At 42.3% G+C, this 13,052-nt stretch overlaps 1 protein-coding gene across 1 annotated transcript in view; it reads left to right on the forward strand.

Moving 5' to 3' along the window:
* gsap (gamma-secretase activating protein) overlaps positions 1-13,052 on the forward strand; it is a 125,314-nt gene that overhangs the window by 75,570 nt on the left and 36,692 nt on the right. The window contains exon 26 of the mRNA XM_084330985.1: positions 11,328-11,423. Coding sequence (XP_084187111.1) covers positions 11,328-11,423 — 96 coding nt within the window. The remainder of the gene's footprint in view (positions 1-11,327; positions 11,424-13,052) is intronic.

Below are 13,052 nucleotides of genomic sequence, written 5' to 3' on the forward strand. Positions count from 1 at the left end.
AACCTAGCTTAGCACAAATGAATGGAAGCAGATACAGACCATTAGCCTAGCTTAAACCTAGCTCCAGGAGAGGTGTTTTCTGCCAATGGCTAGGCTAGCTGGTCCGTATCCGCTTCAATCAGTCACAACTAGCGGCTCTGTTTGGCCCATCAGTCACATCTACATCTACATCTGCATCTACTATACAGCGTGGTGCTCGCCGGCCTCACGCATTAACTGTATAGTGAACAGAAGGCCCCCTCAGTCTACTGAGAGTTAAGCATCTATAGTGTCTAGTGAACAGAAGGCCACGCCCCCCCAGTCTACTGCTCAGAGAGGGTGACAGAAAACACTTGTATCAAAACAAATGATACACCTGAAGCTGAAAAAATTATACTTATGACATTAACATTCCACAAGCTGTTACGTGCTGAATTATATAAACATAAGCTGAATTAAAGCATCATTGTACTGGATCATTAAGAGATGAAAGTAACCCAGATGAAAGCAAGATCCCAAAATGAGAATTTCTCTTGCTGTGACAGAAAACATGGACAACGAAAGAAAAACAGAAGGCTTGAAGCTTCACAAGCAATTTGGACATGCCTCAGTTGACGTCGACTGTGAAAGCTGTCCTCTCCTCCTTGGCGGCTTGCCTGCTCAGCCAATGATAATGATGATGAATGCACCACAAGTCTCAAGGACATTGTAAAGAACTGTGACACATCAGATACAGCAAACCAAAGCAAAAACCAGCGGTGGGTTTGCCTTTGGTCTCGACCTACAATGAATCTGTAGCCGTGGACTTCCATGAGTTGGAGTCAGGACTGTGGAGTGTGGTATCTGCATGGCCACTGGCCTCTTCACATGCTTCAGTGCAGGAAGCATCGTCACCACCAAGAAACCCTGGGTGATGGTGAAGCACATTATGCACCACTGGTCCTGTTCATGGTCCTCCTCGCAGAATGTCAATGGAGATTAATTCAACAACGAAGACACGAGGGACATGGCTGAAAACATGAAACACTGAAGTGAAGACAAGTGCAGCTTATAACCCATGGAGGTCTCCATCCACATCAAAGCAAAACACAAGGTAAAACACAACAGTGAGCCCCCTCACACATCAATACAGCCTGGAGGATAACAGTGAACCCCCCCACACATCAATACAGCCTGGAGGATAACAGTGAACCCCCTCACAAATCAATACAGCCTGGAGGATAACAGTGAACCCCCTCACACATCAATACAGCCTGGAGGATAACAGTGAACCTCCTCACAAATCAATACAGCCTGGAGGATAACAGTGAACCCCCTCACACATCAATACAGCCTGGAGGATAACAGTGAACCCCCTCACACATCAATACAGGCTGGAGGATAACAGTGAACCCCCCCACACATCAATACAGCCTGGAGGATAACAGTGAACCCCCTCACACATCAATACAGCCTGGAGGATAACAGTGAACCCCCTCACACATCAATACAGCCTGGAGGATAACAGTGAACCCCCTCACACATCAATACAGCCTGGAGGATAACAGTGAACCCCCTCACACATCAATACAGCCTGGACTCCCTGGAGGATAACAGTGAACCCCCTCACACATCAATACAGGCTGAAGGGGGTAATCATGGTCAATCTGATGCATTACAGACTCAATCATGACTCGTGAAGGTCTTGGGCTGGAACTGGACACGTATTAACATACACAGATGTTGCCAAACCAACAGGTAGTTGCCAAACACACACTGGAAACATCCTCAGCCAGGCAGGAAAGGCCACTGGAACACACAAAAACTGTTGTAATTTGTAGTATTTACCAGTATGCTGAGAGGGAGGAAACTGCTGGCAGTTGACCTAGAACAAGTAGATCTTCAGGTGGTTCCATCTGAGCATGCTGGGTTATGCGCTGATTGCCATGAAGATGACATATATAATGTAAATGATGTCTTCATGCCAGCCAAATACACTGAACTCAGCAACTGTAAAAGGATTGATGTGTTTGAAAAGGCCAGGGTGTGTGAACACTATACTCACTGAGACATCTGGTGGTGTTCCTATTCTATTTAAATCTTTCAAAATGTTCTTATGCACCCCAGTTGCTATTGCATGTACATATTTGTGTTTTATTACACGTATATATGTACATGCATAACAACTATTTCGCCTGTTTTATTCTCCACCCATCGATCATCCATAGCAACACTACTATCACCGACATCCACGACAGCTTTTTTCCTATGGCTAGGTTTTTTGTGAGTTTTTCCTTACCTTCGCTGGGGTATGTCTGGGAGTGTTACATTTATTTATTTTACATTTATTTTGGATTTCATGGTGTTTTTTTTTGTTCTTGATTTATTGTGATGTTTCTTATTGACTTGTTTAATAAGAAGACTTGTCCGGCCCACGGGGACATTAATGCAATTTGATTTGCATATAATCCTTTTTACATATCTGTAGATACTATATCTATATTTGTATATTATCTACCTACTCTTACTAGTTATACTGCTGGCCAGTATGACTACTACTATAGTGTTGTTATACCTGTATCACTGTAAATATTAATACTACAACGACTGTACATAAATCTGATTTAGCACCATACTCAGTATACTCATTTATATATTTTAACCCTATACATACCCTGTACGTACCCTGTACACCCTGTTTAATCACCTGTACGCCTGTACGTTAATGCCAAGCAAGCAGTGCAAAAATGCTTCCGCATTCGTCACCGCACGCTAGTGCGGTAAAGCGCCCTTCTTTTCAGACAAATGCTACCGTGCGTGCACCGGCGGCGGCGTGCTCGCTCAGGTGCGTGCGTGCGCCGGCGTGCTCGCGCGAGGTGCCCGCGCATGCGCATGAGATCCCGCCTTGGTTCGACACGAGCGGAGCTCAATATATATAAGTCACCGCCCCTTATTCAGTATCTAGCAATAGCTCAATTGGCAAGGACACATGGCTGTGGATCCTATGGCTTGTTTGCTGGCGAGTTCGAATCCCATTGAAAATATTTTTTAACGTGATTTTTTTTTAACGTGTATTCTTTCGCCGGTTAAGGTTAGGCATGGTTAAGGTTAAGGTTAGGCATTGTTTCGGAGTTGGTTAAGGTTAGAACGGTTAAGTTTAGGCGCTGTTAAGGAGCTGGTTAAGGTTAGAGTTTGTCAAAGAGAATGGCAATATAATTTCTATGGTTAAGGTTAGGCATGGTTAAGGTTAAGGTTAAGGTTAGGCATTGTTTCGGAGTTGGTTAAGGTTAGAACGGTTAAGTTTAGGCGTTGTTAAGGAGCTGGTTAAGGTTAGAGTTTGTCAAAGAGAATGGCAATAGACAGCCTATTTCCGCGCGACCTGGGCGCTGGGCGGCGGAAAATGAAAGGCGCATTACTGCATGCCACTACGGTAAATTTTTGCACTGCTTGCTTGGCATAAAGCTACACGCCACCTGTACATTGTATACATGTATAATGCACTTTACTGTTTCATTTGCACTCTGGTTGGATGCTAAACATATTTTAATTGTTCTGTACTTGTATGTATAATGACAATACATTTGAATCCAATGTAATTCAAATTTAGACTTTTTGTAATCTAATCTGAACTCCTCCATGGACATCAAAGCAGCCTTTTTACAAGGTAAAGAGTTAACCCAACATATCTACATCTGGCCTCCCCAAGAAGCTCAAAGCGAAGGAACTCTGAAGTTGAAGATGTGTGTGTTTACGGCCTAGCGGATGCTTCTCTGCGTTGGTACAACAAAGTGACAGACACTGCAGCATCTGGGAGCCATTGTGTCAGAAGCGGCTCCAGCAGTGTTCTGCAGTGTGATGGGAGAGCTTGCTTGTCACGTGGATGACTTCATTTGGGGGTGGATCAGAAACGTCCGTCTCGAAAGCTGCTTTCCAAGTTGGAGGTGAAGACCGTGCAAATAGAGGCAGAGTAGACCCGATATAACGTGCGATGCATCCATCCTGGCATCCGGTACAAAGCATGCTACTGTCCAGACCATGCACTGTGCAAACAGACCTATCAGGAAACTGAACTCCGAAGAGGTGACCTTGAGGTTTCAGCACTTGAGGAAAAGACAGCTCCCAGAAACTGGTGGTGTTCAGTGAACTCTATGAGGCAGGGGTTCTCAAACTTTTTTTTATACCACAACCCCATTTTATTTAGGATTTTTTTTGGCACCCCTCAATGTATCGCGTAATTTCAACGTGGAATTAAGGAATATCAAAATAAAAGCACACGTTGTTGAACTTTATCATGCATATTTATTAGAAAATGCAATTACAGCACCATGTTATCAATACACATTTATAAAATTAGGAACATAACATAAAACATAAAACATAACATAAAAAACCATATACTCTCAAGGTGAGTATATGTGCAGAAATCACAGTGACCAGGAGCAGCTTGGAGTCTTAGTTGTTCCATCACTTCAGCCATTATATTGTTTTTCTTCAGAACAGGCATCAGATTTCCTCTTTCTTTTATTGTTTTATAATAAGGCCTCGGAGTATCCCTGCACTGGGGACATGTGTAGATCCCCCTCTGAATATAGTGATCCCACCAGTCTGTAATACAGCCCATACAGTAGCTGTGTCCACAGGGAATAGTTACCGGATCCTTCAGTACATCCTGACAGATAGCACAGCAGAACTGGTCCCGGTACAGATCAACTCCTTGCTGCAGGCACGTGCACATATAGATTTTCTGCTGACTCATGCCAAGCTCTTTTTGTCTTCTTAGTTGTTCCATCATTTCAGCCAGCATGTTGTTTTTCTTCAGAACAGGCCTCGGAGTAAAAGTCTCCCTGCACTGGGGACATGTGTAGATCCCCCTCTGATCATCGTGATCCCGGCAGTCTTTAATACAGCCCATACAGTAGCTGTGTCCACAGGGAATAGTTACCGGATCCTTCAGTACATCCAGACAGATAGAACAGCAGAACAGCTCCCGGTCCAGATAAACTCCTTGCTGCGCCATTTTATTCTACAAAGAGACAGTTTCAAGATGCACAATGAGATCTTCTTCTTCTTCTTCTTCTTCTTTAGAATTTCCGGCAGTGTAGACTCATCGTGGCGTATTACTGCCCTCCGCAGTTCTTTTGTTGAATTGTTGAATATATACTGTACACAAATGTTCTAGAATGTTCTATTATGACATACTGTGACATCACAAATGTTCTAGAATTTCTATTATGACATCATACTGTGACATCACAAATGTTATAGTATAGACTATGGCCCTTGTTACACACACTGTTTTTGTTTTCGTTTGAATACATTTTGAATACGTTTGCTGTCCCTATTAGATAGAAATGACGTTTTGGCAGGAAAACGCGTTGCCAAAACTCGCCGACAACGTGTCGTGTAATCTGCGCGGAGCCGTTGTTGCTCAACGCCCATGCGCAGTAGATACCGACACCTGCACGCCCTCACCAACGTCCGGTGACAACAGAGCTATAGCTGCAGCTACCATGTGTTGTCAAGTTATTGTTATAAGGACCCCAGTCCAAGCTACAAAACAATAAAGCACCAGGACCTGACGGAATAACCCCAGAGGCCATAAAAGCAGACCCAGAAATGGCAACAACACTACTCTACAAACTCTTTGGGCAAACTCTTTGGACAGATCTGGGATGAAGAAAAGGTGCCAAGCGACTGGGCAGAGGGATACCTGGTGAAGCTCCCCAAAAAAGGCAACCTGAAGGACTGTAACAACTACAGGGGCATCATGCTCACATCTGTGCCAGGGAAGATTTTGAGCAGGATCATCCTGGAAAGACTGTCCAAAGAAGTGGACAAAGAATTCCGAGAAGAACAAGCAGGTTTCCGACAGGACAGATCATGTACAGATCACATTGCCACCCTCCGCATTATCATAGAACAGACCCTGGAATGGAACACATCTCTCCACCTCACATTCATCGACTTCCACAAAGCATTCGACAGTCTAGACAGAGACACTATATGGAAACTCATGGCACATTACGGTATCCCAACGAAGTTCATAACCATCATCCAACACCTGTACCTACAATCATCCTGCAGAGTAAACACAACGGCCAGCTCACAGACAGCTTTACAGTAGAGACAGGAGTCAGACAGGGCTGCCTACTGTCCCCTTTCCTCTTTCTTCTGGCAGTCGACTGGATCATGAAACAAACCACAGCCGAACAAAATCTGGGCATTCAGTGGACAATGTGGTCTCAATTAGAGGATTTAGACTTTGCCGACGACATAGTCCTCCTCTCACACACACAAACACAAATGCAGACCAAACTCACAAAACTTGCCACAATTGCAGCTACCACAGGACTACACATCAATAAAGCAAAAACAAAGGAGATGAAGATGAACCACAATTTAGAAGAGGCCGTACAACTGGACGGAGAAGCACTGGACGAGGTGGACACCTTCACATACCTGGGAAGCATCGTGGGGAAGGACGGAGGTAGCGACAAAGACATCAAAGCAAGAATAGGGAAGGCAAGAACAGCATTTTTAATACTGAAGCAAACATGGAATTCAAACCACATCTCCACAAAGACCAAACTCCGCATCTTCAACACCAATGTCAAATCAGTTCTATTATACGGAGCAGAAACATGGAGAACAACAAAAGCAACCTCAAACAAACTGCAAACCTTCATAAACAGATGTTTACGACAGATCCTGGGAATCTACTGGCCAAACACCATCACAAACGAACAGCTCTGGCAAACCACTCAACAAGAACCACTTGAAACCCTAATCAAACGCAGGAAATGGGGCTGGATTGGACACACTCTGAGAAAACCATCCTCCAACACAACCAGGCAGGCCTTAACCTGGAACCCACAGGGGAAGAGAAAGCCAGGAAGACCCAGAAACAGCTGGAGAAGGTCTGTCGAGGCGGATCTCAAGGAAGAAAGAACATCATGGAAGGAAGCAGAGAAAATCGCCCAACACCGAACCAGCTGGAGAGATTTCATGAATGACCTATGCTCCCCAAAGAGCAAAAGGGTTTAAGTCAAGTCAGTCCAAGCTACAACAGTCTGCTTTCCCTTAACAATTGTTTGTATTGAGCCGTATTGTATTGTACCCATTCTGCGATATGTTGAATAAAGTTTACATCCATTCATTCTGCTAGCATTAACGATTGTATGAGCAGCTGGCTAACGTTAGCTACCTACCGTAGCTACCAGACCCTGTTAGCTCAGAGCTCATCTTTCAACATAACAAGCATTAAACAAAATGGCCCAGTCATCTATTCACCTTTGTTTTAATACACAAGGCGTTGTCTCTAATGTTATCTAGCTACTGATAGCTCCCGATATCATCAGTTTGGTGCTGGCTGGCTAACGTTAGCTTCTAGCCACAATGCTATACTGTTATAATGGCATATTCCTATCGCGTTAGCATGTAAGCTAACAAAATCAGCGCAGATGAGATTAAACTCCGCTCTTGGTGGTCAATTGTGTTGATGATAGTTTTGTTCATCAACAAATGAGAGGCAGAACACACAGTGAATGTATCCGTTTTGTTTATTGCACTTTTATTACACTTTGCTTAAAAATAAGTGCTGCATTGGCTAAATAGCCGAGGCATTTAAAGATGGCGGCGTGTTGACATTTCTTTGCAGGAAGTGTATTGGCACATTCAAGTTCTGATTGGTTGAAAATTGTCTTCATGTTCGCCACCTACTGCCACCTACTGCTTTGGCAGTGTACTACATCACTGTGCTCGGGTGACAAAACGAAAGTTCTCAGGTTGCAAAACGAATGTCTGACTTGCCTACCACTATGTTGCGCTCTGGAAAAGCGAAACTCATCTGAAAACGAAACGAAAACATCAGTCAGTGTAACCGCAGCCTATTATGACATCATACTGTGACAGCACAAATGTTCTAGAATGTTCTATTATGACATCATAATGTGACATCACAAATGTTCTAGAATGTTCTATTATGACATCATACTGTGACATCACAAATGTTCTAGAATGTTCTATTATGACATCATACTGTGACATCACAAATGTTCTAGAATGTCTATTATGACATCATACTCTGACATCACAAATGTTCTAGAATGTTCTATTATGACATCATAATGTGACATCACAAATGTTCTAGAATGTCTATGACATACTGTGACATCACACATGTTCTAGAATGTTCTATTATGACATCATACTGTGACATCACAAATGTTCTAGAATGTTCTATTATGACATCATACTGTGACATCACAACGGAACATGTTTGAGTTCCATTTGAATAATATAAATAATAATGTTTGGTAAGGCTGTCCCCGAAGCCTGTTTTTGGGATTCAAACTTCCTCAGGGTTCTTCGAACGGACGTTCGAACCTTCGTTTTTAATAAAAAAATGTAAATAAAAAAAATAGACAATTAGACAAATGGACAAAAAATAGACAATTCCGCGCGGGGAAAGTGTGACAGTGTGGGTGATGCCTGTGCACCGCCGGCCAACGGGAGAGGGTCTGTATTGTCTCTATGACAAACGGTTCAAAAGATACAAAAAGGGGGCGCGGCCTAAGGACGTGGTCAATATTATAGACCAATGAAAGAGGATATCCCTACTGAGTACAATGGTACAACCCGCAAGTCTCTACGACAAACGGTTCAATTTAGAGGAGAGTCTAACTTCAAGAAACAGGCTGTTCATTCAACAATGTATGTATATTTCAGTTTGTGGAGTGAATATGAGTTGCATAAGATAATAGAGTGTGAAGGTATACTGAATACTGTATCTGTATGTCATGTATGTCATTATATGTTATGATGAATTGAAAATGGGGGACCCTGATGTAAACAAGACGAAAGTCTTTCTCTGGTCTGCATCCCCAATTGTTTGTATATACAAAAAAGGGGCAAACAAAAATAAAAATAAATTTGTATTGAGCCGTACTGTATTGTACCCATTATGCAATCTGTTAATAAAGTTTTCAATCAATCAATCAATCAAGGGGGTAGGAATACGTTTACACTTCATCCTCCTGCTTGTTTGTTTTTTAATCTGTTTATTACTTGTTTTTTGTTATTATTTATTTTCTATTTATGTTCGAAATAAATAAACGCATTCATTCAAGATATTGTGTGAGCAAAAGTATAGTTAATTTACTCATACAGTATGTACATCCTCTGGCCTCGCGCAGATCTCACAGCTGTGCCCGCACAGTGCAATACTCCAATTCAGCCATTGGGTGGGTGGCGCTGCTGAGCGGCCCTCACAGGGCGGCCGTCAGAGCGCGGCCCTGAGAGCGCCGCTGGCTCTGCGGCTCTGCAGCTGCATGCTTCTCGTTTTTACATAGTTCAGGACATTCTCTCGTCATCAACTACCTCTAATTAGTTTACTTAGTCAAGGAAAACCCACTAAAACTCATAAGCACAAAGAGAGACATAGAGAAAATGGTATATTCTCTCTCTCTCTCTCTCTCTCTCTCTCTCTCACACACACACATGCACACTTTCTCTCTCTCTCTCATTTACTCTCATTTTCTTTGATTGATTGATTTATTGAAAACGTTATTAACAGATTGCAGAATGGGTACAATACAGTACAGCTCAATACACACAATTGTTAAGGGGATGCAGACCAGAGAAAGACTTTCGTCTTGTTTACATCAGGGTCCCCCATTTTCAATTCATCATAACATTTATGACATACACAACATACAGATAGACAGTACTGTTACATCTATACATTTATGACATACCAGATTTACAAATACAGTACTGTTTGTGATACAAAAAGTAAAAATAAAATAAAGAGAGAGAGAGAGAGTATATACATTTGACGAAGAAACTGTACATTGGAAGTGGTTGGGTGGGTGGGGTGGGAGGGGGTGTTGGGTAGGCGGGGTGGGGGAAACTGTACAACTGTACAAGCAAAACTGTACATTGGAATATCGACAACCATACTTGGTTCCAAGAGGAGGGTCTCGTGTATTATTGGGTTAGGACATTTACTGTACATTGGAGGGGGTTGGGTTAGGACATTTACAGGGGCCAGTTTCGAATTGCAGTCTCCCGTAGGTGCTCTTCTAGAGTGGTTTTGAAAGTGGGTAGTGATTCACTGTCCCCTCTCTCTCATTTACTCTCATTCTCTCCTCGCTTGCTTTCTCTTTCTCTCACACTCCCTCTTTCTCCTCTCTTGCTCTCTCTCGTTATTTCACTGATTTGATTTACTGATTTGTTTGAAGGCTGGTTTCTTACCAGTTTCCTTTATGTCTCAGAAAAACCCTGACTTCATTGCTGGGCATTAGTGTCAAAGTACATCTGCAGTAATTCTCATTCCATGAGCAAAGTTATATAAATATATATGAAATGATAATGCAATGAAAACTTATAAAACCCATGTGTAGCGGCCTCTGCAGTACAGTTGTTAATATGATATCTAGAGAATAACGTGATGTTACCAAATATGCATTAGTAAAATAGGTACAGTAACAAAGAAAGTAGAGAACCCAGGGGAGGAAAGAAAGTACTTTTACTACTGTATTTAAATACAGTTTTTAGGATACTTTACTTGAGTATTTCCAGTTCAGGGATCTCAATACATTTACTATAATACACTTCAAAGTAAGTTTCCTCATTTATTATTACCTCGACTACATTTATACAAACCCTGCAAGTTACTGTACTTTCTTTTAATCCAAAATATGTGATAAGATGGAAAACATAATGCACATTTAATGTGTAAGCCTGTCAATGTCAAAAAGGAAGGAATCACAGCCAGCATAACTGGATGTACAACAAGTTTGACATCACACAGAGGTTGATGCATTGAGAATTTATAATCCTGTGTAGTACACCATACAGAATGTGTATTTTACTTTAGGTACTTACATACATTCAATATTTACTTGTATGCTATTATTTTTAATAGAGTCCTTGTTATGTTCCACCTGGTCCTGCCCACGTCCCCCTCCAATTCCTGGACTTTTCCCTCCACCTCACTTCCCCCGACCTATGCATGGACTTCTCTCCCCGCCTGCTCATGGACAGTTCCCTTCACCTCCTCTGGGGGGACTCCTCATACACTTGTGTTTGGTTAGATTGTCTATGTTCCTCTGTGCCCTTCCCCTCTTGCTGTGTCTCCCTGTCTGCCATGTTGCCCTTCTTGTTCCCCTGTCTGGTTTAAGTATTCTTGTCTCTTTAGTGTTATGTTCCCAGTGTGTTTAGTCTTCTGTATTAGTGTTACTGCCTAGTCTTTGTCTTGTGTTGGTTATCCGTGGTTACTCTAGTCTCATCACAATATGGTCACCCTAGTAATATATTACATGACTGTTGTGTGTGTGTGTGTGTGTGTGTGTGTGTGTGTGTGTTAGATGGTGGACAGACTGAGAGAACACCTGAACAGACACCTGCCTCGTTGGGGCAAGAAGAAACTAGACACACTGGTGGTCAACTATGTAGCCAAACTGGTGGGTACACACACACACTAGCCTAAAGACCATGTTCTGTCTGCAAATGAGAATTCATATAGATAGATAGATCAAGTCAAGAGTTTTATTTGTCACGGCATACAAGGCATACAGTGAAATGTGGGTGGTCATGCCCGCAGCGATTTTACCATTTTACCCATTCACTCACACATTCACTCACACATTCACACACACATTCACACACAGACGGCGGAGGCAACCATGCAAGGTGCCAACCTGCTCATCCGGAGCAATTAGGGGTTAAGTGTCTTGCTCAAGGACACATCGACACGATGCCCGGGAGGAGCGGGATTGCCAGACGACTGCTCTACCTCCCGAACCACTCCCGTCGCCCCTACTAATATTCGTAGACTGTCATAGACCAGAGGAATAACATGTATGGATTATTAAATTGGCCGTAGTTCCGCCTTTTCAGAGAATAAGATTTAAAGACGACAAGAAAGAATATGAGATCAAATGACTTGTGCAGATGGATATTATTTTTTGCAGTGTCATTATTGCACTTGTCATGTGGGGGACCGGCCTGAAGCAGGCCCGCGACCTATTCTGGGTCTTGGTTGAACCATAGTTGGAGAGACGCAGAATTCACTCTTCACCCATGGGTTCAAAGAAACACATCTCCTAGAGGAGCTTATTATACTCAGTGCAGCCTCTCTGCCATGTATCAACGGCTTAATGGAGACTAATGGGAGTGTTGACTCTGGGGAGAGGTTTTGGTAAAGTACATTAGAGTTTTAGAGCTGCAGAACTTCCTCTGATATATGACTGTTCCATTATCCTCATATTCCATTTGTTCCCCCCCCCCCCCCCCCCCCCCCCCCGATCGTCGCTCAGGGCAACTAAGGCGCATTCCTTATATAATAGGACTGATGTCATGCGCCAGGAATGTTGCAGTACAACTGATTATTAATATTATTACAAGTAGAATACATGTTAAGTGAGTAATCAAATTAACAAATGCTCCTGGAATGGCTGAAACAGCACAGCTGGAAAAGTGATCCAGTTTTAACCAAATGTTTTTAATTAGGGATGTCCGATATCGGCCGATATCGGCATTAAAATGTGATATCGGAAAATATCTATCGGTTTTCAAAAAATAAAATAACATTTTTTTATTTTATTTCTATAACCTTTATTTTCCCAGGCAAGCAAGTAAGAACAAATTCTGATTTTATTTATTGTCAAAAGTATGCATAATGTTGTGTTAATTCCACAACAAGAGATATGTAATGTTAATTACCTGAAACCCTGCATATATCGGTATCGGTTGATATCGGTATCGGAAATTAAGAGTTGGACAATATCGGTATATCGGTATCGGTAAAAAAGCCAATATCGAGCATCCCTATTTTTTATAATAATAATAATAATAATTTGTTTTATATAGCGCCTTTCAGAAGACCCAAGGTCGCTTTAAAAATAACAAAAGTAATAAACATAGTGGACAGACGCAACATTCAAAGGGGTTTAAAGGCCAAGTTAAAGGCCAAGTTAAAGGCCAAGTTGAAGAGGTGGGTTTTGAGGAGTTTTTTTGAATTAGTCCAAAAAAACTTTAAACGTCTTTATCCCAGAAGCCAGATTGAGAACATTTGGTCTTGCCCCCGAGAA

This window comes from Notolepis coatsorum (assembly GCF_963971535.1).
Source record: "Notolepis coatsorum genome assembly, chromosome: 15".
Classification (NCBI taxonomy): domain Eukaryota; kingdom Metazoa; phylum Chordata; class Actinopteri; order Aulopiformes; family Paralepididae; genus Notolepis; species Notolepis coatsorum.